The sequence below is a fragment of the Nicotiana tabacum genome, chromosome 6, assembly GCF_000715075.1.
Source record: "Nicotiana tabacum cultivar K326 chromosome 6, ASM71507v2, whole genome shotgun sequence".
Taxonomy (NCBI): domain Eukaryota; kingdom Viridiplantae; phylum Streptophyta; class Magnoliopsida; order Solanales; family Solanaceae; genus Nicotiana; species Nicotiana tabacum.
Genome location: NC_134085.1, coordinates 153,261,523 through 153,287,808, shown reverse-complemented (window position 1 = coordinate 153,287,808; position 26,286 = coordinate 153,261,523). Strand labels below are relative to the sequence as shown.

The 26,286-nt window shown below is 39.6% G+C and overlaps 3 protein-coding genes across 3 annotated transcripts; 1 reads left to right on the top strand and 2 right to left on the bottom strand.

Moving 5' to 3' along the window:
- Window positions 1–253: 253 nt before the first annotated feature.
- LOC107790419 (histone acetyltransferase MCC1-like) lies at window positions 254–4,714 on the bottom strand. The gene is made up of 6 exons (XM_075255653.1): window positions 4,576–4,714; window positions 3,276–3,645; window positions 2,971–3,115; window positions 2,794–2,893; window positions 2,473–2,701; window positions 254–667 (listed from the first exon to the last, which is right to left on the bottom strand). The coding sequence occupies exons 2-6, from the start codon at window positions 3,395–3,397 to the stop codon at window positions 484–486; spliced, it is 780 nt and encodes a 259-aa protein (XP_075111754.1). The 5' UTR covers window positions 3,398–3,645; window positions 4,576–4,714; the 3' UTR covers window positions 254–483.
- A 1,839-nt stretch (window positions 4,715–6,553) lies between these two features.
- On the bottom strand, window positions 6,554–11,175 carry LOC107790420 (uncharacterized). The gene is made up of 12 exons (XM_016612349.2): window positions 10,832–11,175; window positions 10,463–10,564; window positions 10,282–10,339; window positions 9,490–9,570; window positions 9,307–9,378; window positions 8,958–9,205; window positions 8,756–8,827; window positions 8,146–8,262; window positions 7,987–8,068; window positions 7,838–7,884; window positions 7,295–7,376; window positions 6,554–6,943 (listed from the first exon to the last, which is right to left on the bottom strand). The coding sequence occupies exons 1-12, from the start codon at window positions 11,068–11,070 to the stop codon at window positions 6,860–6,862; spliced, it is 1,284 nt and encodes a 427-aa protein (XP_016467835.1). The 5' UTR covers window positions 11,071–11,175; the 3' UTR covers window positions 6,554–6,859.
- Window positions 11,176–25,678: 14,503 nt separating this feature from the next.
- Window positions 25,679–26,086, top strand: LOC142182116 (uncharacterized). Its single transcript, XM_075256071.1, has one exon. The coding sequence runs from the start codon at window positions 25,679–25,681 to the stop codon at window positions 26,084–26,086; it is 408 nt and encodes a 135-aa protein (XP_075112172.1).
- The last annotated feature ends 200 nt before the right edge of the window (window positions 26,087–26,286 follow it).

Genomic DNA, 26,286 nt, shown 5'->3' with positions numbered 1-26,286 from the left:
TGAGATTAGTATTATTCCTTATTGACTGTTTAATATGTTGTTAATCCTGAGATTGTCAATTTTACTGTTTTATACTGAAATAACTTATCCTGAGGATTACTATTACACCTCTGACAAGTATAAGATATCTCAGTACTATTTTTAATCCTGGGATAACTTACCTAATATTAGTAACTAAAATAGGGATAAAACGGTACTAAATTTTTATCCCAGGATTATTTTTCCTTATCCATCATACCAAACGAAACAGGAATGAAACAAAGAATCTCAATACATACTATTGAATTTCTTGGGTGACCTTTCACAATAATATACATATCAACTAGTAAATCACAAGAACAGAAGATGAAAAGATGACAGAAGGTTTATTATAGGTACAGGTAAAACACCAAAGTTACATAAGAAACAAATAGAAGACTAATGACATTTCTTTCTTACTTTTAGTTCCATTTCCAGTATCATGAAAACTGCAGGAGCTAGAGATTAAACAAATTGAGACACGGCACCCTCGGTTGACATCCTCCTGTTATGTTTTGTTGGGAGAAGGGAACCAGACTCCTTGGATTTTGGCCATTTGGAGGGCTTTCTCTCTTCTTTCGTCCAGAGCTTGGCAGCCATCGTCTTGAATCCACTCTTTGCACAAGTAACTAAAAGCTTAACGAGCTCTCTGAAATTCAAAAGGGCAATTGCCAAGTATTAAAGTAACATCTGTTAGAAAAGTAGCTTGGAATTGAGATGTAGCAATTGTTGTTGTTGCTGTTGTGTTTGAAAAGCAAATCCTAGACTGGACAATCAAACTATCATTTGTTTCAATTCAATGCCAGATTCTAGCTTACTTGTTCATTACAGGAAAATGTGCAAATGTAAATTAGTGTTTATCACCTTCTTTTATCCCACCCAGTAATCTAACTGACGCGGAGTATTAAGTGAAACAATGGAGATACGACTACCACTATCATGTCACAAAGACCAATAAAGATGATCACTAGCTGAAAAATGCATGAAGCTACAATAATTGAAGAAATAATAGATGTAGATAATCTATCTTACCTCTATGCTTAATAGCCTGTTTGGCCAAGCTTCTTTTCGGCCAAAAGTGCTTTTATTAGGCCAAAAGTTGAGATGTTTGGTCAAGCTTTTGGAAGGAAAAAAGTGCATTTGAGGAGAAGCAGAAGCAAAAAAAAAGTAGCTTCTCTCCAAAAGCACTTTTGAGAAAAATACACTTAGAAGCAGTTTTTTAATGCTTGGCCAAACACTAATTGCTGCTCAGAAGTGCTTTTCAAACTAATTAGCCAAACACAAACTGCTTCTCACCAAAAGTACTTCTCAAAATAAGCTGATTTTTGCAGCTTAGCCAAACGGGCTATAAATTTAGTGCATTTCTACTGATGCTTTCACCTTCTAAGTGGGAAACAGAAGCCCATTTCCTCTAGCACTATTTGTCTCCGTCAAGTTGCTGGATCTTGTTTTGCAGCACTTCAGTATCTCGAGCTTTTACCCCCCCCCCCCTCCCCAAACCCCCCCAAAAAAAAAAAAACTTAACAATTTAATATTTTGCTTTTTCCTCCAAGGCTATTAGCTATTTATGAGCCTCCTAAAGGAAATACATTTTGAACAGATTATGTGATATTGTATCCACTCTTCCGTTAACATGAAGATGAACTAGATCTATTCGTCTCCTTTATTTTTAAGAGAATCCCCCCACCGGAACTATTCTTAAGACCACCAAGCTCTCTCGATTGCCGAGTGAATTTTACTCTATCTGCCTTGCAGTTAAAGTATACTAGAAACCTGGGCTACATTGTGCTATCAATCTCAGGCTATTACTTTGAGAAGAGGGCAGGAAGCCGTGTTCATCCCTCCAACCCCCAAAACTAATACTCAATCGTATTTCACATGTTTAATGCTCTTTTAGCCTACGGAGTTGCCACTAAAACATGCATGAAGCCGATTACCCATCTCAAATAAGTGTAAGTGTGTTTTTCCTAACTGAAACTGAGTCAAACGAGGAGCAGTGCCAAACTAGAGGAAAGGTAAAGATAAGCAGAGTAAGTTCTACCAGGGTTTCCCCATTTTTTCAAGTTTAAATTCACAAAGCAGCCATAAAGCATATTGAACTCTCAATAGAAAATTGGACAAATTGGAAAATGTAGTGGTCCACGAGTTTGCAATAGCAGATTAGCTCAATGTCCTTTCTACCAGATCCTCTAACTGAAGTCCTCTCCTATAGCCAAGATATTATACTGAAAACTGTGAATAACAAGTCATCCTCAAGGACACTTTATATCTTTACTCCCGAAAAGATGATATAGTTTCACCACCTACACTCTTTTGAACCTTGAGGAAAAACCATGATAAATGATAAATGATCTCTCTACCAGGATAATTATCGCATATGACAAATTAATCAATCATAAAGAAAGAGAAACCTCTGATCAAGTGAGTTCAGGGAAAAGGGATGGCTGCACTTACAGAGGTGAGCAAGGAGAGCGACCACCATTCACATAGTAGATGAACAAGTACGCATCATAATGCTGACCGTTAATAAAATAAAAGGCAGGTAGCCTCTTCACACATTGAAAGTACATCTTTTTGTACAAGTATATGGCAGGGTTATTATATGAGATCACATGTAGGTAAACTGCTCGACAAGTCGGGATGTTCGAGGCATATTTTATGACCTCGTGAATTAGAGAACTAGCTGAAAATCAAAAAGTACGGAGCATTTGGTAAGTCATAAAATGAGAGATAGAAGTAGAAATAAGAGCGTAAATGGGAAAACAAAGCCTTTACCTATGCCGAGATTTCTATAGGAGTCTGCAACTCCCAGTGTCAAGATGTAAATCAATGTTTGCTCTGATCTCGATGAGTCATATCTCAGAAAATCTTCTATCTACAGATATATGTGATTCAAAATCAACAAAATTTTATAAGGCTAAATTCTACGAGTAAAAGAGCAGAAAGGCTCACATCACTGTCTTTTGCTAGAACAGTCCGCGCAGTCACAAATCCAATAAGTTCGTCATTTTGCCCATTGGGCCGATTGCGATCAACAGCTCCCCAAGAAACAATGCCCCGGCCATTAACAACATTTTGGAAGAACTCAGACTCATATCTAAGCACCCGAAAAGAAAAAAAGAGTTATTAACAAAATGAGATGTTTACCTTAAAGACCAAAAACTTTTGGTTATGGAGCACATTCCAGTTTAAAAATTCAAGACATTATCTGACAGCATACTACTTTAATGAACCAAACATGAAAGAAATAATCAGACCTGATCGGGAACAGATCTCCATGGATTTTCTGAAGTACTTCCAAATCAGAGGTTCTTATAGGCCTATAATGTATGAGTGGATTGTGGGAGAGTTTGAGGTTCTGCATTGCACAATCTAGCATCAATCCCCGACAAAAATTTGGTGTATCTGTAAAGCTCGTTTGAGAAGGCTTCCCTCCATCTATACACCATGAACCAGAATGGCCATTTAGTCTCTGCAGGCTGGAGGTGATTTCTTCTCTTCCTCAATTCCTTTATACACGTGAGGTAGTAGCAAAACAAGACCTCTAAAGAAAGTAATCTAAAAGTGTCCAGTAATACGCCCTTTAGTAATAGTAGCTCCAGCAACTTTCGGCACGCCAAATATGTACTACAGAAAATAAAAAGGACGCAAGGGTGAGCAAGTTCGCAAAGAAGCACATTTGCTTTTTCCTTGAGTAGAAGAGCTTTTATCCAAATCTCTAGTATCTACAAAGCTCAGAACCTATATATACGATTCTCTTGTATGCTAATACAAATGAATTATTAGTACCAATAGAAAATAATTATCTACAACTTCCGCAACACTAAGAACTCGGAGACTCAAATGATGAAAGATCTTATCAAGCTTCATGGTTCCCAAGTTGGAGGTTAACTTTAACCGGCAGTAAGAATTGGGGAATTTCACTCCATATTTGACAACAAACTTCAAAATCAGTTCGACTTGAACCAGGTTCTAGATTCTAACTCTCACTTCAAGTGGGAAAAGTAAAAGGGAACACAATGAGGTGAACCAATAAAAAGCCTTTCGAAATCCTGCACGATTATCTAGCAAATGCGAGTCCCAATTCTAATTCACTAAAAAAGGTATTCAGAAACTAATGCTATGCCCTATAGTCTAATCTTCACCCTATGCAAATTTCTAGTGCAGACACAAATCACACACTATTAGCTGAGTTTTTCAAACAAAAAAAGAAACTAAAGAGTACCAACTGAACTCAAGGAAAAAAAACTATATTTATAACATACAGAACTTAGCTAAATTTTCCCATAAAGAAATAAAAAAGACAAAATCCAAAAGGTACCAAATTCAATTGGAGTAAAAGAAGTTCCACTCACTACCAAGCTTAGCTAAAATTTTCAAACCGAAACAAAATCTACAGAATACCAAATGGAACAAGCTAAAAGCAGTGGAACAAATAGAAACCCACATAGGGGATACGAAGAAAGAATCGAATTTTATGATTTTTATAGCAAAAAATAAAATAAAAATTGATCCCTATAAGACCATGTAAATTGTCAGATCAGCAGAAATAATTACCTGTGGTGCGCCAGCTGAAGCAAGAAAATGGGATATGAGATGTGAATTGCAATTTGCAGGGATAAGAAATCGGAAAAATCAGAGAGAGTTTTTAAAAAGTTCCTTTCTCTTTCGTCGAAGTGAAAAATCCTTTGGACGGATTCTTTATCGACGCTAAAAAGCCTTCTTTTAATTTTGTTCCGGTCAACGACTCTGACTCGGCGACACAACTCGCCGGTGCATCAAAATGTCTCTTTTGCCCCTTTCTCTATTCAAATTCGATTTTTGGTTAATTTGACATTCTTGTCGAGTGATATTGAAAATAATAATAGGCCGTTGTTAAAGTGTTTACGCCAAATCATGTAACTTAATCACAATTAATTTCTATATATTTTTACTTTATTAAATTACTTAAATAAGATTTTACTAAAAGTTACTTTTTTGTTCAATTTATATGATGCCATCTAACTAAACATCAAAATTTGGAACTTCAATTTTATACATGATATAAGTGATAATGAAAATCTACTAATACATCTAGTTACAAGGTAATTGGTGTTACTAGCAAAACAATAACTTCCCTGTTTTCCCCTATCTAGTCATTGGATATTCGAAAACCGACTAAACCGATTGAACCGTAGCTCACGAAATCGATTTTTAGGTTTCTTTTAAAAAACCGTAGGTTTTTATATAAATCTATAACCGCACTGATAATTAGGGTAGGTATTTTATTTTATAAAAATAAATCAAAAAAATACCGAACTGTACCGAATAAATTTTACATGTGGAAAAAAATATTTATATAGTAAGTTTAAAAATAATAATGCATTAAATTTTTCTTTGGGCCTCGAAATTATGAAAACTGTTACAAGTCAATAAGTAATTAAACTCAAAATACTAATTCCTAAAACCTATTATGCTACTTCTACTTAGACTAAGTTATTTCAAGTATCTTAGCAAGATAAAAATTATTCTAGCGATCATGAGAAGCAAACTACAATGTATTGAATAAGTTTCCTTTCATATAATTTAGATTTATCTTTTTGAATATTTAATTTTCTATAGACTTTATTCTTGAGTCCTAGTTTGGTTAATATCTTTCCACTCGTGTGATTTATATTTTCTTTGCCTTTGCTTGGTTTCTTTTATGCTGTTGTAGAATAGTTGATGGATCTATACTCTAACCATCTTTCATTTTTTTTAGTTCATCACCCTTTAGCAGTAAAAATGTCTAGTAAGTTTTGTTGCGTCCTGTAAAAGAACATATATTATTGCATTCTACTTTTATTGGTGAATTCTATATGATATTTTAAAAAAATACCGAAAATTAACTGAACCGTACCGATACCGAAGAGAAATCGATATCATGGGACAGTTTCGAAAAGTTTAATTTTGGTTATATATAATAGAATAACCGAAAATTGGTATGATACTAATTTTATAAAATAACCGGCCAAATCGAACCATTGACACCCTTACCCCTATATAATTGTCATGATGTATGCACACATTAGGTGCGCCCAATTCCCAAATACTAGTTGATTAGAAAGTAAAGTTTATTCCGATATTAACCAAATAATGGGACACGAAGATCGGAACCTTCTAATTTGAGCCGTTACAATCTGATTTTTTTGTTTTTTTATTTCATGGTTACGATCTAGATTTTCAAGCACATCAAAATTGAAGTTAAATACACACAAGGTGATCTAAAATCTTTAAGCAAACAAGCTACGTTTGACTTTGATAATCAAGTTGACTAAATTTTGGAGTGATTTCAACATCAATTCATTAAAAATGAGGAAATAATGATAGGCGCTGGCTAAATAGTGATATAAATAGTGTCAAGTTGTTAAAGTTTCAATTCCAAAGTGGTAGAAACATTAGAGTAATTGGACAGTCAAACCGTCGAAGTAGACTCAAGACAATCATTTGAAGTAAAGGGTAGTTTGCAGTGAAACTAGGTGGGGGAAAAAGCACTCTGCAGTGAAACTGAAAGGAATTTATAATGCAACATCTTGTTTAATATTTCACGAGTTCGTGCAATAGTTTCATTATTTGGAAGAACTTTACATGATTCAATATCAAAGTTAAGGGTGGTTCATTAACCCACCTCAACCTTGTTTAGTTGGATTGGAACTTCATATCATGTTGCTCGGATAATATATCAAAATAAGGATTTGAATTACAAAAATTGGCAACATTACAAGTTTACAACATACATGGTAAGAGCATATTAGTTTTATGCTGTGGGTCCTCGCCTCCTTACCGATCAGCACTCAATATACGACTCAAATTCTGTGTGATTTCATAGGAAAGTACCACTCAGGAATCGATGGTTTACTACAGCTTCTGCAATTGGCCTCCCACGGTAGTCACGATTAAGCATCGCCTGCATAGTAAAATAACCCAAAAACTCAAATTTAGTAGACCTACAGACTAAACAAATGCAAGCGTGCGCGCTCATACACATATTTCACAGCTCAAACAAATATGGAAAATTGAAAGGGAACAATGAGTGGCCTGAAATTTATACTAAGGAAAGTTTCCACTACTAAATTTTCTTCGGCCAACTCATTAAGTGCTAATATGAAAGAACTTGAAATGGAACAAGCGAGTGGTATTGAAACTAAGACAAACTTTAAGGTATTCCTCATAGTCACAGTGCTTCATGTCTTTTGCAGACTCATTAAAATAATATGGAAAGCGAACACGAATGGTTGCAACAGTTGAGATATTCTACCTGCAGTAACTCCCAGCCAGCACCATCACCTAGATCAAGAAACTTGACTGCTTCTAGCAGGCGATCATCAGCAGAACAATACCTGTCAAAAATAAGTTAAGAAACCTAGTGCGAATGGTCCTTGATAAAAACTGATGATTTTGTAATGTTCATAATCGACTCAAGAAGGTGAGAAATGTACTATGGAAAAACAGTGTCAATCAACAATCTCTTAACTGACATCAAACCCTAGCTAGACTTGGTTATTGTTCGAGGGGCTACCAACAAACTTAACTAGATCATAGCTACAATTTTTTTTGCCTCCCCCCCCCTCCCTCTCTCGTGGTTTGGGGGTGGAAGGGCATTTACATGCCTTCCAGCCCCTATATCTCTACAGCTCCTAACTATGGCCTTAAACTTTGTCGGTCAACAAAACACGATAACCAAGTCAATGTAACATCTTATATAAATTCCCCCTTTCTCTTCATAGCCATTTTATGACCTTAAGTCTGTCTCCATTTACGTGCTATTTCAAACCATATAATTCGAAGTGAGTTCTCTTACTCCCTTGCAGCTTGAAGATCAAGTTGAAAAGTATTTTCCAGGAGCCTCTGCAAGGGCATGACAGAAGAACAACAGAGGACAGTAATTAGCTCCAGTCACCATATAAGAGCAGAAGGTAAAACAGTTACATAGTTATAAAGGGCACAAACCCGCAATGATAGGCTGTCCATGACTCCTGCTTGACAAAATGGAATAAATGCTAAATAAGCAAAAAGAAGTCCAGCTTCAAATCTGCAAATAGCAAAACGTTTAATATGAGCAACCTAAGATTGTTTCCAACGAGAAACTATTGCACTCATGGAATGTACATGTCATCTGCTATTCCAAAAGCTCTTCTCTCCAAAGGACTAGACGCTCCAGAAACAGATGCCCGTCTCCAAAGTCCTTCTGACAGGATATTAGGACGATCTTCAAGTTTAGAATAGCTGTAAAGGCAAATGGTTATAGAATGTCAGCCGGTCATATAGCTATCTTGATTTCATTTTTCTCTCGCCACCTTCACTACCCAATTATCTGAGAAGAAAATGTCGCCATATGGCTGTCATAAGGGGAACAAGTAATGAAATCAATTAAACTACAGTTGCTTTTATGTGAATTGCTTGTCTCTAGCGAATTTGGAAGATACTCCTTAAGGAAGTAGTCAGAAGAACCTCAAAAGGTATGAATAGCAAAAAGTAAAACAGAACAGAAGAGTATTTACCAATTACTACTTCACATATCAACCAATCCTTGACAAGCTAAATTGTATTACAGTCAGCAAAAAAGAAACAAAATGAATTTTCAGCTTTTCCAGCATTTAACAGTAAACTGTAATCAAATGGAGTAGTATATTTTTCATAGATAGTCAACACAAGCATAGTTAGGTCATCATTACAGGGGAAAGTGGTATCACACGAGCAAGTTATGTAATGGGGATACCTTATATCAACAGAGAAGGCGAGATCACGGAGCTGAGGAACTAGATATGCAGCATCTTTCTCAACAACTGTACTGGTAGTTTGCAACAAAATCATGATTCAGCTAGAGGCATTAATGTTTATGGAACAACCCTCCACCCTAGCCCCAAAAACAGAAGAGCCAAATGAAAGGAAAAAAAGGAGAAGTGGTCTCAAAAACCTACTTTAGGACAACAGAAGCAGGACCAAGACTTTGGTGTAGTCTGTCATTGTCATGCATATAGGACAGACCTCTCATAGCCCCATGAAGCAGCCTAATAACAAAATATCTTCTGCGTTTTATGGTCTGATCCTGCTCAAAGGGGTTCCACAATCTCTGTTCTCCTCCAGCAATCACTTTTGCCATTTTTTCACTAGTAATTTTAGCATAATCTGCAGCACTATATTTTCCATTATCCCTAAAAGCAAGCCACTGAGAAAGCCCAAAAATTTCCGTGATGTCATCAGAAACATAAGCCAAAAGCAAGAATTTCACATCTAATCTGCCTACAACTGACAAAAAACATAACATACCTGCTCCCCAGTATTTGTCTCAAATCCTCCTACAAGTATTTGAATATGCTTGCAGAAATCTTTTGGACTGCTCTGTGAAATATTAAAAAAGAAAAGGATCTTATTTGAAGTATTCGACCAACAATGATCCAACAAGATAACTCCGTAAATGCTAGAGATTCAACCAAAGAATTATAATATTACTTGAAGGGAAGCATGAGCATTAAGCTCATTCGCAGCCATCATGTCAGCCTCACTTCCACCAACTTGTTTTCCAGGATATACCTGCATCATATAACCTTTCTTGTCATATGAAAATTCTATGAGAGGTAGGGGAAAATAAGACTTACGATAAAGAGGCTGCTGAAGAAGCTTAGAGAGGAAGCTAACATCAAAGGTACAAATTTTGAGTTAAACTATCTTCTGTGTATCTGTATAATGTATTTGCCTTAATATCCTTCTGTGTGTGTTTCTTCTGTTGAGATTGTCCTGAGGGAAGATTTTAGTGTAGTGGCAAAGAGGGTTCAAAAATTGCTTTAGGTCACAGGTTCAATTTCCAAGTTGGATATTCTTGTATTTTTTGGATCGCCTTGTTTACATTGCTAGCTTGCCACTAGCAATGATCATACTTTGAAAGCAATAACTTAGATTCACATTCTTTTCTTTGTGAAAAGACAACAAGGAGTAAGATATGTAAAAGAGCATAACCACGGGAGAAGATGAAGCTCGCCAAAAGGGAAGTCAAACATGGTTAAGATTCCCAAGTTTGTTACATCCGCTTGTAGATATCCGTTATCCTACTCAGACATAGTAGCATGAGTTCTGTCACAGGAAGTAGAAGAAAATAACCTAAACATTCATATCACCAAATCATCACTTGAAAGCAAGTAAAATCTGAGCTGTGCAAATGTTATTCAGCAAAGAAAGAGCTTCAATTTGTGAAACAAGTCAGACTATCAAAACAACAACATAGAAAAGAATGGCAAAGGCAATCACCTTAAAAATGACCCGAGTTCCTCTAAGTGGACCTTGAGCTACTCTTCCTTCATAAAGCCTGCAAAGGAACTGCGGATGATAGTATCAGCAGCAAGATTAAAGGTAACAACAACCTACTATAAACTACTTTATCCAAATTCAACAATTTCGTAAACATATAATCCCAAAAAGGAATTTCCACCTGATCGTGACATTTCCTTCTCCAATATCTTGTACTTTAAAGCTCCCTATATCTTCTGATACCGCATAATCCATCCCCATTCCAGATTGGAGGCCCGAGTAACTATAACAAAAAAAAATAAGAAAATTAAATGGTACAAACTCGAGAAAAGAAAATGCATCATAGGATAAGAAAATGAATGTACGTCTATAACTAGTTAAAATTAAGAGAATAAATTACGCTAAACACTCTAGTAATATGACTCAGACCTCATGTATTTTAAAACTAAACACTTACACCTTGACCTAGGAAATACTACAGAAATATAATGACTCAATTATCTATTTACAAAAATATAGTCCGAGTTCGAGTGCCCGTCCACACACTTACCTGGTGACATTCATGAAGCCATAGCTACCGATAAGCTTTCCAACTTCGAACGAATCGGAATTCGTGATCAAACTAGCAACACATAATCCAATAGCTCGACGAGGTCTAATTGGACAAGGTAGATTCGAATTCAGACTAAGACTTAAACCAATTCCGTAAAATGATGATGAAGAAGACCTCGCGACAAACGAAGTTCCACATTTAGAAAGGCAGTCTGCTACTGCTCCTCCAACAACCATCGCCGCTCTGTGCGTATAGTGGCGCGAACGGATAATGGAGTAGTACTATGAAAAAGAGGACTTTACGCTATAATTTGTCAATTTTGCGGTGTTGCGTCATAATATGGAACGTGCGTGGTTATGCTTAAAAACTTAAAAGCGAATAGTCTATCCATAAAATTTTGATATTTTCTCAAATTAGACCCCTAAAGTTAAGAACAAGAATATATGAAGACTAATAAATTTAACCCTTCAAAACTTTGTGAATGATTAAGTGTGATAATACCTTTTTAAAATTGCACCTAAAATAGCAAGAGTAAAAGTGAAGGAATGTAATACTTACATTCAAAATTTTTATGATAAAATGATGCAAATTTATGTTTAAACATTAGTGAATTGAGCACATATTGATATCACAATTTGATACTAGAGTGGGTCTTAGCATGCTATCTAAGTCTCAAGGGAACTCCAATTCCCTTACTAATGATGTAATTTTGCAGCAATGTTCATAATGTTATTGTATGGGTCCAAAATTGACAACCACAGCAACGGATAAGCAAGATATGGGACGGGGTCACCACAACACAACGATTGAGGGTTGTCGTGACAAAGGACGACGACCAAAAGCGGGCAGTCGAAATAAGACAGTAACGGTAGTTTAAACTTAGAAAGAGGTAGGACGAATATGCCTTTTGGATATTCTTTATGTTGTACTTTTTAGAGTTTTTTTTGAAAAAGGTCCCTTATAAATAGGAGGAGTTAGTAAACAAGAAATGAGGCTGCCATTTCAAAGAAGAGAGAATACATTGTAAAAAGGAGAGAGGAATATACGAAAGAATTGTCTTATTCACTTTACTCAAGCACATGTTGTTTAATTTTCATCCATAAATCTCAAGATTCCACATCCATATCGGCTGCATATCGTTTCAGTCATCAGAAAAGAGGAGACATCTAATCACACAATCATTGGGTGACAATCCCTTCATATTATGACTATTATCATTTCTTGCATTCATTGCATTTTCAGGATATTATATATTTTGTTAATCACATCGTATTGAACACATCACTTAACGTTCCTAAACCGTTCTCATTATAGTAGAATCTCGTTCCATCTGATCTAAGAATTATTAAGTTCAACTGAGATCCACTCCATTAATTTGTTACTAATTAGTTTTAGCAATTATTTGTTCAAATAATTTGGCGCCGTCTGTGGGGAGTTTTCTAGTTGAAACTATAGTTTTTCTAGATCATAAATAAAAAAACACATCTCTTCCTCGTTTGCCCCACTAACAATGACAGGAAAAGGAGATGCGGGGTTGAAAACGATAGCAGGTGTCACTACCAACATCTTGAACACAATCAACGAAGATAGCAGGGAAATCGATGAAAACGCGACACCGAATGCTACACCCAGGCGGAGTGCTTCGCCTCCCCCTCTCGCGAGAGCGTAACTGCTTCACGCGAAAAGGGAGCCTCCACGTCAACAATAGAGGAAGCACCACCAACAATAAAAAGACTACTGTAAGAGTGGCTAACGAGCACTCTGAACAACATACTCGATAAACCTGTCCAAAGGGAGAACAAAAATACTACACACATAGACATCATGACAACCACTGGCGAACAGGACGCCCCCCAAATAGGTAACACTCATACCGTTATTGATGTAGGTAATGATGCACTCATAGCCATTCTGAAGAAAATGGAAGAAATAGAAAACGAAAACAGGGCGCTCCATGATTAGATGAAGGAACATCAAGAAAGGGTCCACAAAATGCCGGGAGCCCCAAAGTTATTAACGAAACGAGACATTGGTCGATTCGTCGAACAACCATACAGTGAAGGAGCAGCCCCCCATGCCATATCAAACACCTTCAAAAGGCCACCATATCTGAAGATATACGATGGCACTACGGACCCAGAAGATCATATTGTCCACTATGCCACAGCGGTGAAGGGCAATAACCTTTTAAAGGAGCAAGTATCGTCAGTATTACTGAAAATATTCGGCGAAACCCTAATAGGGAGAGCCTTAACCTGGTATTCACAACTGCCGCCGTAGTCAATAGCAATGTTCGAGGAAATAGCGGACAAGTTTGTCACCGCTCACGTGGGGGCTAAAAAAGGGGAAGCCAGGGTGAACAATATATTCACCGCTAGGCAATCGCCTGGTGAGGGACTCAGGGACTTCCTCGCCCGGTTTAATAGGGTGAGAATGAGCCTACCAAACGTGTCAGAAGGGATGGCGGTAGCGGCCTTCCACAACGGGTTGAGTAGGAACGGGTCGAGAGCAACCAGAAAACTATTGATCAGACTCATGAAATATCCTCCTACCACCTGGGAAGAGATCCACAATGCCTACTACACCGAGGTAAGAGCCATCGAGGACGACCTCAACGGTCCGATCCAACGGCTGACATCAGTTCAATCAGAATCAAGGAAAGATCGTCGTAACGACAATCGAAGGGATCAATTGGGTCCCCGTCTGGCCGAGATAGACACTAGCCCTACATCATAACAGACGTCCCGCCACCAGCTCGGCACAGGATGGCCCGCTCCATCACAGGGACTCAACAAAACGAAAGAGGTATGCCTCCACTCTTATCTACTCATAATTTTTGTGATTCCCCTTCAGAGCTAGTGTATGCACTAGAGAAGCTCGGCACAAAGGTGAAATGGCTGCAAAAGATGAAATCCGATCCAAATACTCAGAAGTCGAACGCTCTCTGTGAATTTCACTAGGAGCGGGGTCACAAGATCGAAGACTGTATAGGTCTGCGGCAGAAGGTAGTGAGAATGCTGAACTAGGGACACCTGAGAGAACTAATGAGCGACCGAGGACGAGCCAATTTTACCCGCTGACGCGAACAACCCCAAGGACCTCCAAAGCCCCCTTTCCTGCTCACACTATCCAAATGATCATCGGTAGAAGCAACGGGGCAACAATCAACCATATGAAATACACCGCTACACACAAACTCAAGCGGTCGATCACTCATGAATGGTATGATGACCTCGAAGATAGTATCATCTTCGATAAGTCAGATACCGATAGTTTGACTTTCCCTCATTACGATGCTCTTGTTATTACTCTACGTATTTTAGATACTGATGTAAAAAGAATAATGGTGGATGACGGAAGTGGCACATGCATTATTCATCCCCAAGTCCTCATACAGATGAGGCTCGAGGATAAGATAATACCGCGTTGTATAACACTAACGGGTTTTAATAATGCAGTCGAGCGGACTTCTGGAGAAATAGTGCTACCCGTCTTAGCTGGGGAGTAACCTTGGAAACAAAGTTTCATATCATGGACCAGGATACAGCTTACAACGCCATCATAGGACGTCCATGGATACACGCTATGAGGGTCATCCCGTCAAGCCTCTATCAAGTGATCAAGTTCCCTACTCCATGGGGAATATTCAGCCTCCGAGGCGAACAACATACTGCATGAGAGTGCTATCGTATCGCCCAGGAATGTACACATACTCGACAACTAAAGGGAACCAATGCAGAAGCATAGTAATCAGCGATGTTGGGAACCAAGTCCGGCTTACAAACAGACGTTATCAAAGATCCCGACATCGTGGAAGCCGCTGAGCCGACGATAGAAGATCTTGATCCTGTCCAAATAAACAACAACGACAGCACAAAGAAGGCTTATATCGGGCACAATCTCTCGGAGCCAGGTATATTTCATAAATTCTTAACTGACAATGCCGATCTATTTGCCTTCTCCCATTCAGATATACCAGGCATTCCAAAAAACATCGCTACGTATAAATTGAATGTCGATCCACTCTATCCACTGGTGTGACAAATAAGGAGAAAGTTCAACGTCACAATCAACGAGGCCGTCAACGTTGAAGTTGATAAATTGCTCGCCAACGGTTCTATCCGAGAATCAAAATATCCCTAATGGGTCGCAAATGTGGTCATGGTAAAGAAGAAAAATGGGAAATGGTGGATGTGTGTAGATTTCACAGATCTAAACAAGGCATGCTCGGAAAACTCTTTTCCACTGACTCATATCAACCAACTCATCAATGCAACAGTAGGGCACGAACTGCTAAGCTTTTTAGACCCTTATTCGGGTTATAACCAAATCCTCATGGACGAGGAAGACCAGGAGAAAACTACTTTCATCACCCATCAAGGAACGTATTGTTACAAAGTCATGCTATTCGGGCTAAAGAATGCAGGGGCCACATATCAAAGGTTGGTCACCAAAATATTTAAAGACCAACTCGGCAAAACGATGGAGGTTTACATCGATGACATGTTGGTCAAATCCAAAAGGAAAGAGGACCACGTCGACCACCTTACAGAGGCCTTCAGCACATTAAGACGATATGGAATGAAGCTAAATCCCAAAAAATGCGCCTTCGGCATAACCTCAGGCAAATTCCTCGGTTTCTTGGTATCACAAAGAGGCATCGAGGTCAATCCAGACCAGATCAAGACCATCGAAAGAATACCCAAAATATTAACCAGCAAAAAATAGGTACAAAAACTAGCTAGTCGGATAGCCGCCTTGTCGAGGTTCATCTCCCGGTCATCTGATAGATGCCATAAATTTTTTAATGTGCTGAAGAAAGACAACAACTCCAGTGGAATTCAAATTGCATCGAGGCCCTGAGAAAACTAAAAGCATACTTGTCCTCGCCGCTAGGGGTGTGCATTCGATTTTGACCCTTATCGATTTGTACATATTCTTGTCGTTATCATTTCAATAAGGTTTCAATTTTTTCGATTTCGATTTATCGATTTTTGGGGCTTATCAATTCGGTTATTGATTACACCAATAAAAAAATTTGCGGGATTCCACGGAAAGTATATCGCTATAAACACGCCTAACTAATATGGACAAAAAGAAGCTAAAATAAGTCGAACACTGTTTATAACATAAAAATTATGTCAACAAGCACATGCAACGAAACTAAAGTAAGGGATCAAATGTATGCCACCAACACTCCAATAGTATAAAAAAATACATCATCACGACTAATTCTATTTTCCATTAATTTGAATTTCATTCCCTTGAGCTTTAAATATGATCATTCCTTAAATGTGGTAGAGGAAATAATAGGGTTAGGGGCTTAGGGTAAAGGAAAAAGTATTATAGAATAAGGGTAAAAAAATTATCTTTTTAGTATATCTTATCGGTTTATCGATAAATTGATAACCCAAAAGGACAAAATCAAAATCGAAATCGATAACTCGATAAGGAAAATTTTGAAATCGAAATCGATAAACCGATAACAAATAATCGATTCGATTTATCGATAAACCGATTCGAATGCACACCCCTACTCACCGCCACTACTCGCTAAGGTAGATCCCAGCGAATGCCTCCTATTCTATTGTCGTCTTAGAAGTCGCGGTAAGCGCAGTTTTGGTCCGCGAAAATGAAGTTACGTACTCTTCGATTTATTATATCAGTAAAACCTTACTTGACACCGAAACGAGGTATCCCCACCTCGAAAAACTGGCTCTGGCATTGGTTATAGCTTCATGAAAACTTAGACCACATTTTCAATGTCACCTCATATCAGTGGTGACGACGACTTTCCCCCTCAGGAGCATCTTGCATAAACCCGAACTGTCGGGAATTGGCCAAATGGGCCATATAATTGAGCGAGCATGATATAACATATCAGTCGCGAACAGCGATAAAGTCGCAGGTACTCGCCGACTTCAGTACAGAAATATTGTTCGAGGTCGAGCAAGAAGCATTTCGCACCCCTAGGCAACCTGGCCTCTAGGTTCTCTACACCAACGACGCATCTAATGCATCGGGGTCTGGACTGGGACTAGTACTTGAAGTCCCAACATGCAAAGTGATTCGCCAATCCATACGGTGCCCCAAAATGACTAACAATGAGGCCGAGTATGAGGTCGTTATTGCAGAACTGAAATTGGCCCTCAAATATAGTGTACGACGAGTCGTCCTCAGATGCGACTCACAACTCGTCGCTAACCAAGTTACTGGGACTTTCCAAATCAAGGAGCAAAGGCTACAGAAATACTGGGCAGAAATCCATAAGCTACTGCCAGAATTCGATGAATGCCGACTCGACCAAATACCCCAGGCGCAGAACATAAAAGCAGATGGCCTCGCCAAACTAGCAGCAACAACCAAAAATATCACCAAGGAGAACGTAGTCACCCTCCGCCACTTGTCAACATACCAAATTGAGGTACATTCTGTAAACTTGACTTGGGATTAGCGCAACCGCGCCATGACATATTTGCAGGAGGGAACACTCCCACAAGACAAAAAGGAAGCCAAAAATCTTCGAATGCAGGCGGCCAGGTACAACCTCATAAATCATGACCTTTACAAAAGGACGTTCGGCGGCCCCTTGGCAAAGTGCCTAGGGCCAAATCAAAAAAGGCGCGTGCTCAAAGAAGTATACAAAGGATACTGTGGTTCCCACACAAGCAACCGAGCCCTCGTTAGATGCCTCATTCGGGCAGGGTACTACTGGCCCACTATGAACAGGGAAGTCACGGATTACGTCAAAATATGCGAGCAATGCCAGAAGTATGCACCCATGATACACCAAGCGGGCGAACTCCTTTACTTCATCACTTCACCATGGTCGTTCATCAAATGGGGAATGGATATCATTCGGACCCCTCCCAGCAGGGCAAGGTAAGACACATTTCCTTTTAGTTTTAACTGACGACTTTTTCAAATGGGGTGGAAGCAGGTGCATTCGCCCAAATATGCGAACAGGAAGTCATCACATTCATATGGAAAAACATCATATGCCGCTTCGACATCCCCAAAGAAATCAGCTGCGATAATGGACCTCAGTTCACCGAAAAAAAGACGATCGAGTTCCTCGAAAAATGGCACATTAAGCGAATACTCTCCACGCCATACCATCCCACTGGTAACGATCAAGCCGAATCCTCCAACAAAACAATATTGAATATCCTAAAGAAAAAGCTTGAGGATGCCAAAGGGCTATGGCCAGAACTGCTACCAGAGGTATTATGGGCCTACCGCACCACGCCAAAAACAAGCACAGGTGAATGCCATATTCATTAGTCTACGGGACTGATACTGTTATACCCGTTGAGGTTGGAGAACCTAGCCTGAGATACTACAACGAAAGCAGAAAAAACAATGACGAGAACAGAAAACAAGACCTCGACAAAGTAGAAGAACGAATAGACATGGTTCATGTAAGGATGGTATCCCAAAAACAACAAGCAGAAATGTACTACAACAAGAAGGCTAAAATACAATCACTCAAAGTCGGGGAGTATGTCCTCAAGGACAAAACACAAGCGGTCAAAGACCCAAAAGAAGGAAAACTGGGAAGCAATTGGGACGGGCCGTACAAAATCACAGCGGCAGCAAGCAAAGCGGCATTCTAGTTAGAAACAATGGAAGGAAAACTACTACAAAACAATTGGAACGTCACCCATCTTAAACACTTCAAAACTAAAAAATGACGCCCCTCGAGTCGTACTCTTTTTCCCTCACCCGGGGTTTGTCCCAATCTGGTTTTCTCAAGGAGGTTTTTAACGAGGTGATGAGGGGGACGCCTCGAAGTTCAAAGTATAATTCATCGCTCCGCCTGCCGACAAGCTCTTTAGGTCGAACGATGAAGGGACTAGATATAGGGAAACTCTAATATATGTATGAAATCGACATGTACAATACTCCAGCAAATGAAATTAAGCAACATTTTACTCTCCATCTTTCTTTTGCAATCTAACGTTCGACCTCGCTCGAATTACAACGGGTTAACATTTCGACCAACTTGAAATAACACCCCCGCGGCCAAAGTCCATCGCCAAACAAAAAATTCAACCTCACTTGAATCATTTAATATTCGTCATCGCTCGAATTACAATGGGTTAACATTTCGACCAACTCGAAATAACACCCCTACGGCTAAAGGCCATCGCCAAAAGAAATTTTTTTTGACCTCGATCTAACCATTTAATCTTCGACGTCATTCAAGTTACTTGACATCTGACGTTGCCCGAATTACTTTACATAACCTTGTTTGAGTTACTAAGATCTACAGTCGTCTATGACAAAACATCACACGAGGTTGAAAAACCAGGGACCCCCTCGCAACAAACAAAAATAACAATTCAGAGGTACACAACAAAAAAGTAATTGGGCCATTACAACTGGATATATTACAGAAGTTTTTCTTACAAAAGGCTCAAGGACGCCCTCACAAAAATAACAAAGCAAAAAACGAATACAACAAAATCCTACACCACGTCATACCCCGTGGCATACTCCTCATTATATCAAGAATCGGAGGTGAGCCTATCCGTATCATCATCATCAATATCATCCCCTTCAGGTGTACCGAGGTCGTAACCACAAGCCTCACGAGCTCCACATGCTTTAATACACACATCCTGAAGTTTTGCCTCTGAAACATTCCCATTGGCTTGCAGGGACTTGTACACATCAAGTCAAGCCTCGGCGTGGACCCATATCTCATATAATTCCAGTGGCATGACAGGATCAGCCGAAGTATGAGACGTAGAGGGTAGCGACTGCCATCGCACATCCTCTGTATTCAAAGCAGTAACTTGTTCATTCAACATGGACAACTCCGCCTCCAGATCTTGAATACGTTCCTCAAACCTCGCTACCTTGAGCGCGGATGTCTCCATCTCATTGTCCAGTTCAGATCTACAAACACGAAGGGCGTCTTCCAAAGCCGCTACCTCAGATGATGGCAGTTGCCCTACCCCTTTTGGCACGAGCCAATCCATCAGCCTTAACACTTAGCTCACCCCTCAAATCGATAGCCTCCGCCGCTCTTCAATCAAGCTCAGCAGTTAAGGTGGCCATCCGCGCTTGAAGATCGGCGTTCTCGGCCATCACCCTCTTGATCACCTCAAACGCTTCTTCCTTGTCCTTAAGAGCCACCTCAAGTTCACTACATCGAGTGATGAGTTTCATCAGATCTTCGTCCCGCTCTTTTAGCTCTTCGACCTTTTGTGCCAACTGTTTCTCCTTCTACTTAAGCCCGTCACAGAATAGTTGAAAATCGATGTCCTGAGTGAAGAGATTGGCCAATGCACGCTGCTTGGTGCGATACTCCTTATATTTAGAGGCCACTTTCCCAAAAGCGCCCGTCTTTCGCTTATCCCTTCGATCACACTCGATATCCATGATGAGAGTCTAATATGTAGAGGAAAGAAAGCCAGCTGAAGTAGATTACGTATACAAAATGAATTCAAAAACAAAAAGAAGAGAGAAAAACACTTACCCGCAAAGCCATGCCGAAAATACTCCACGATAGCTCTGCATCACTTATCGCCTTAAGCGCCGTACTCTCGGAAGCAGCACACAAAGGGGCAAATGTCGACGCTGCCTACTCAGAATTTGCCAACAAATCATAATCCACGGGGATGACTATGTGTCGGTCAGGACCCTCCGTCCTCACTTCCACGCGAGTATGTTTCTCCAAGAAAGCTCACACGTCTTCGAGATCGACGTCCGAACATGAAACGTCGTCCTAGGCATGCACCGCTCCACCACCTTCGACAGTAGAAGACACACCACCCTTAGCAGATCGTATAGATCCCCCGCCTTGACATACCCCTTCGGCCTTAGGGGGCCTCTCTGCCAAAATAGCGTCCTCCATAAAAATGGCCGATGTGCCTGACCTAGGCGAGGACGCCACTCCCAAAGCAATGACTCTTTTCTTTTCAAGATTAGTGGCGACGGCCTTCCTGAGCTCCACCCTCCTCCTTTTCCTCGACGGTGATTCATCCCCGTTGGAAGGCTCATCCATGAGGTGGTAGATAGGCCGAGAAGAGATCTCATCTCGTATAGCGACATCATGAGGAGAGTCTATTGTTGGTACGATCTGAGTACGACCTCTTCGGACAGACTCAACTAAGATAAATTGCATCCCCGCCGATGCAACGACCTAGCAAAATGCCGGGACCGGAGCCTTCTTCGTGGAAGCTCTACGACCTATCACCACAAAGAGGTCGTCTCAATAAATGATGGCAAACAACCAAAGGTCAGAGCAAAGGGAACACTTACTAGATAGAACTTTCTGCCCAAAGCGTTTGAAGAATGCGGGCCAATCTCGAGTCCCCACCACGTGAGGCAACACACGAGCTACCCAATCCTCAATGCCTATGACGGAAAAGGGTGCACGCCTCTGAACTACACAGAAAAATCACGGGTAAATAAAAATTAGAAAGAACGAAAGTAAACAACAGGCATACGCCGCCGACACCTACTGTTGTGACTCTACTGCTCTAGAAATCTAGTGGGGTACGACACCAAGTGCTCAGTTTTGATGAAGAAATACTTATGCCAGAACTTTCGGCTTGTCCTGTCGTCTGTTCCGACCACCAACCCTCTGGTCCCACGATGTTGCAGATGTATTATGGTACCCCTATCAAAACTCGGGGAAAATAGATGTAAAGGGTGGTGAATGCCAACCTCACACCCAGGAAACTCCGTATACTTCGTCAGCACCAAAAAAATCTTATACGTATATAGAGACAGCTGTGCCGGGCAAACTTCGTAGAATCGACAAAACTCCTCCGCCAGCGGAAGAAGAGGGGGGTATGACCGATCACAAAACGATACATGTAAAAATCACAATATCCCGATATGTGGACATCCAAGCGGGAACCATCTCGACATGAAGAGGAATACTGTACGTAGACCGAAGTTCATTTATGTGAGTGGGCCCAGTCTCATAGATCACCGAAATGGGGAAAGGAGTGGGCTCCTTGTGGAAATCCTTTCTGGACATAGGGTTTCTGGGGAGTATCTCTTCTACGGTGGGGAAACTATCACCCTCCTCAACCGCTACATCCTCACTACCGGAAGGAGGGGCCATAGACAACGGAGTAGCATCGGAAACCTCATCACGTGCACTGTGGGTTCGGGGCATCTTGGTAATAGGGGGTGTGCTGGTAAAACTAAAATGAACAACAGTGACTGAATGGAAAAACTAGAAGCAGAGTTATAGGAACTGAGCTAAAGAACTGAGGAAGATGGTAAGGAGGCAATGTATACACAAGGAAGGAAATGGCCAAAAATTTCTGGAAAAAAAAACTTTCACCTATTTATAGGGTTGGATGGCGCGAGAATTGAAGCAAAAGACTACCAATGGCGCTAAAACCAAAGCGATAAGCAATCAGACGATGTCTCGGGAAGATGCGCAGTGATGAAGCGCGTGGGAGTGATGTCACACCTTGATAAATACATCAATAAGGGTTCCGTGGAATGTGTCGCTCTCTCGGCCTTGGCCAAACCGGCGCAATTCAACAACCAAATTCTCCAACAGAAACGGACGATGTCTGTTTATCAAGGACGTGCAGGGCCACGACCTCCACAAGTTGAGGGACTAACTGCATGGGTCCAAAATTGAAAACCACGGCAACGGATAAGCAAGGCATGGGACGGGGTCACCACAAGTTCACAACACAACAATTGACGGTCGGCGTGACAAAGGACGGCGATCAAAAACGGGCAGTCGGAATAAGACAGCAATGGTAGTTTAAACTTAGAAAGAGGTAGGAAGAATATGCCTTTTGGATATTCTTTATGTTGTACTTTTTAGGGGTTTTCGGAAAATGTCCCTTGTAAAAGAGGAGTTAGTAAACAAGAAAGGGGGCTGCCATTTCAAAGAAGAGAGAATACATTGTAAAAATGAGAGAGGAATATACGAAAGAATTGTCTTATTCACTTTACTTAAGTACATGTTGTTTAACTTTCATCCATAAATCTCAAGATTCCACATTCATATTGGCTGCATATTGATTCACGTTATCAGAAAGAGGAGGCAACTAATCACACAATCATTGGGTGATAGCCCATTCATATTATGACTATTATCATTTCTTGCCTTCATTGCATTTTCAGGATATTATATATTTTGTTAATCACATCGTATTGAACATATCACTTAACGCTCCTAAACCGATCTCATTATAGTAGAATCTCGTTCCATCTGATCTAGGAATTATTAAGTTCAACTGAGATTCACTCCATGAATTTGTTACTAATTAGTTTAGCAATTATTTGTTCAAACAGTTATAATATCCAGTTTACCCCCCAAAAAAAACTCTCAAATGTTTCTTGATTCTTTCTCTTTTAGTCAATTTTCAGTCTTCATGTTAAATTTATGTTTACTTTTAAAAGTACTAGGTGGGCGTTTGGATATAAGAATTGTAAAATTTCGAAAAAAGTTAATTTTTTTGAAGTGAAAATGGTATTTAAAATTTAGAGTTGTGTTTGGATATGAATATAATTTTGGGTTCTTTTTGAATTTTTGTGAGTGATCTGAGTGAAAATTTTGAAAAATTTTTTTTTGGAGTTTTTCAAATTCTCGAAAAATTCAAAATTCATGTTCAAGTGAAAATTGAAAATTTTATGGTCAAACGTTGATTTTGAAAAAAATGAAAATTTTTGGAAAAAAAATTCATGGCCAAACGGGCTCTAGAATTAAATAAGTATTGATTAATACCATAAATCAATACTCTAGTTAGGTCTTAGCATGTCGCCTTGATTTCAAATGTTGGAAGGTAAACTCAAATAATAGGCTGCTTACTTTGTAATTAGCTCACAAGTGCCTGACTGCTCTCGGCGTAATTCTAGAGTGCTTTGCTATTGTGCCCTAGCCGGAAATGGGAAGAGGAAGTCCGAGGAAGGAGCCTGAGAAGGCTCAGGCAGGCCATCAACAGACAAGTGAAGCCATTAAACGAAGTGGAGGAGCAAAGGAAGTAATAATTTCTATGGAACAAATGGGAGCTGCAATGGAAACTTGGCCACCTATGGTAATTAGAGGGGAGGAGATCCAAACTCCGACGAGCACTGGGGTGGAAGTCACAGGGAAAATAAACTCGAATTCTGGGAGAGGAATTCAACTGATAACCAATGGAACAGTGATGCAACAGGTGGGTGCACCATGTAATAGTAAGTGATACTGAACAAGGGCTAAATTCAAAGGTAGATATAGCAACTGGTGCTCAAAGGTGTTTGAATTTAACGAAAAAAATTGAGGGAAAGTTTAATTCTGGGGGAATAAAAAATGGGCCAAATTTGGAGGTAAAATTGAAAAAACCAGAGGAAGAAGCACCATTGGTGAAGGGGGGAGAGAGGGAAGTTAATCCTACTGGAGTGAAGGAATGAAAAACATCGTTTGCGAGTAATAAAATGGCGGCAAAAGGTATGAATCTAAGTTTTGTTGCTCCAATTATTAAGGATGGGGAGAAGATTATTGAACTTAATAAGGAGGAAATATAAAAGGAAAATTAAAAATGGAGACAAGCATTGATACTATATGTGGTGGGGGATACTCCATCTATTGGAGCCCTTGAGAGATTCATAGCTACGCATTGGAATTTTGCTACAAAACCTAAAGTATTCTATCACAATGATGGATACTTTGTAGTGAGGTTCAGTTGTATGGAAGACAGGGATGAGGTACTGTTTACAGGGGCCTATACAATCAACAATAAGCCAATAATAATCAAACCATGGACAACTAGTTTTGATTTCCAAGCTGAAGTTCTACAAACTATTCCATTATGGGTGAAATTTCCAAACCTCCCCTTGAGCTGCTGGGGAATGGATTCACTGAGTAGAATTGGAAGTGGTTTAGGGATTCTCCTATATGGTGATGAATGTACTACAAAAGTGGAACAAATTTTCCGTGCTAGAATTTTAATTGAGATGGATGTTACTAAAGAGCTGCTAGATATGATCAAGGTGTTAGATCCAAATGGGAGGATTTTTGAACAAAAAGTTAAATATGATTAGGTTCCAGCATATTGCCCTCATTGTTTACAGGTTGGACATACTTGTAGGCCAATGCAAAAGCCCCCCTCAGTTGCAGTCCAAAAGAAAAACATGGATTAAGAAAAACGAGGAAAATATAGATAGACAGGACAAAGTTATAAAAGGGGATAAACTTAAGCCAACAGAGAAGAGAGCTCAGAGCGCACAAGAGTCCAAACCAATGGAATCTGCAGCTGATCAGTGGCAAATTACAAGGAAGAAATCTGCTATGAAAGGAGTACAAAATGTAATTGAGCAAGGGGTGAATGTATCAAATGGTTCCATCCCTCTCAGTGAACAAAATTTTCAGCATCTAGGGCGTATTAGAAGTGATGAGGAGATGTATGGGCAAAGTAGCTATAGTAAGGATCCTGGGGATTTAATCACTCCTTTTATTCCAACATGAATTTGGTAACTTGGAATGTGGAGGGTCTAAACAAACCATATAAACAAAAGGAGTTCAGGTTGTTCATGAAGAATAATAATGTAGTAATCATAGCAGTCCTGGAGCATAGAGTAAAGGAGTAGAATGTTGTCAAAACGATTGGGAAAATAGCAAGGAGCTAGGGTTGGCATCATAACTATAGTTATAGTAATAGAGGTCGAATATGGATAATTTGGGATCCTAACTATATTACTTATACTATGGAGAGTATGTCAGTTCAATATATACATGGGGTAGTTACTATTTAGAGACTAAACTTGAGGTTTAGTTCTACTGCCATACATGGGTTGCATATCATTGAAGACAGGAAGAAGATGTGAGAGGATCTAAGAAAGTTGAATTAGAATCAAATGGAGGCTTGGCTAATCATGGGTGATTTCAATACCATATCTCACATTGAAGATAGACAAGGTGAAGCACTAGTACATAGGATGGAAATTAAAGATTTCAATGACTATATAGAGGATACTAACATGAATGACATGAGATATATTGGGAGATGGTTTACATGGACAAACAACTATGTATTTAGAAAAATTGATAGGGCCATAGTAAATTCAGAATGGATGCTCAGATTTCCACAAAAGGAGGTTATTGTCATGGATCCAAATCTTTCGGATCACTCTCCTTTATGTATATCTTTGGATGAGGTGACATTTAAAGGACCAAAAACCTTTAGATTCCTCAATTGTATTGTTGAACATAGCAGTTTCCTGAAGGTTGTCAAAGATGCGTGGGAAATTCCTATGGGAGGAAGCTGGATGAATAGGGCATAGATGAGACTGAATATATTGAAAGAGGAGCTGAAACAAATCAACACAAAGGAATATAAAGGGGTGAATATGAGGACCAAGACCTTGAGACAATAATTAACAGAGATTCAAGCACAAATGAGATGCCATGATCACAACCAACTATATTTTGAACAGGAAAGGGATATCAAAAAACAGTTGGAAAAATGGGATACTATTGAGGA

Excerpts from the sequence above, each read along its gene's own strand:
- LOC107790419 (XM_075255653.1), bottom strand. The coding sequence starts at position 3,397 with ATGCTAGATTGTGCAATGCAGAACCTCAAACTCTCCCACAATCCACTC. Across the intron at positions 2,894-2,970 it reads TTCTAGCAAAAGACAGTGAT|ATAGAAGATTTTCTGAGATA; the intron begins GTGAGCCTTTCT and ends ATATATCTGTAG. Across the intron at positions 2,702-2,793 it reads CTATAGAAATCTCGGCATAG|CTAGTTCTCTAATTCACGAG; the intron begins GTAAAGGCTTTG and ends TTTGATTTTCAG.
- LOC107790420 (XM_016612349.2), bottom strand. The coding sequence starts at position 11,070 with ATGGTTGTTGGAGGAGCAGTAGCAGACTGCCTTTCTAAATGTGGAACT. Across the intron at positions 9,379-9,489 it reads ATGCTCATGCTTCCCTTCAA|AGCAGTCCAAAAGATTTCTG; the intron begins GTAATATTATAA and ends AATATTTCACAG. Across the intron at positions 9,206-9,306 it reads AGACAAATACTGGGGAGCAG|TGGCTTGCTTTTAGGGATAA; the intron begins GTATGTTATGTT and ends GGGCTTTCTCAG.
- LOC142182116 (XM_075256071.1), top strand. The coding sequence starts at position 25,679 with ATGGGTGATTTCAATACCATATCTCACATTGAAGATAGACAAGGTGAA.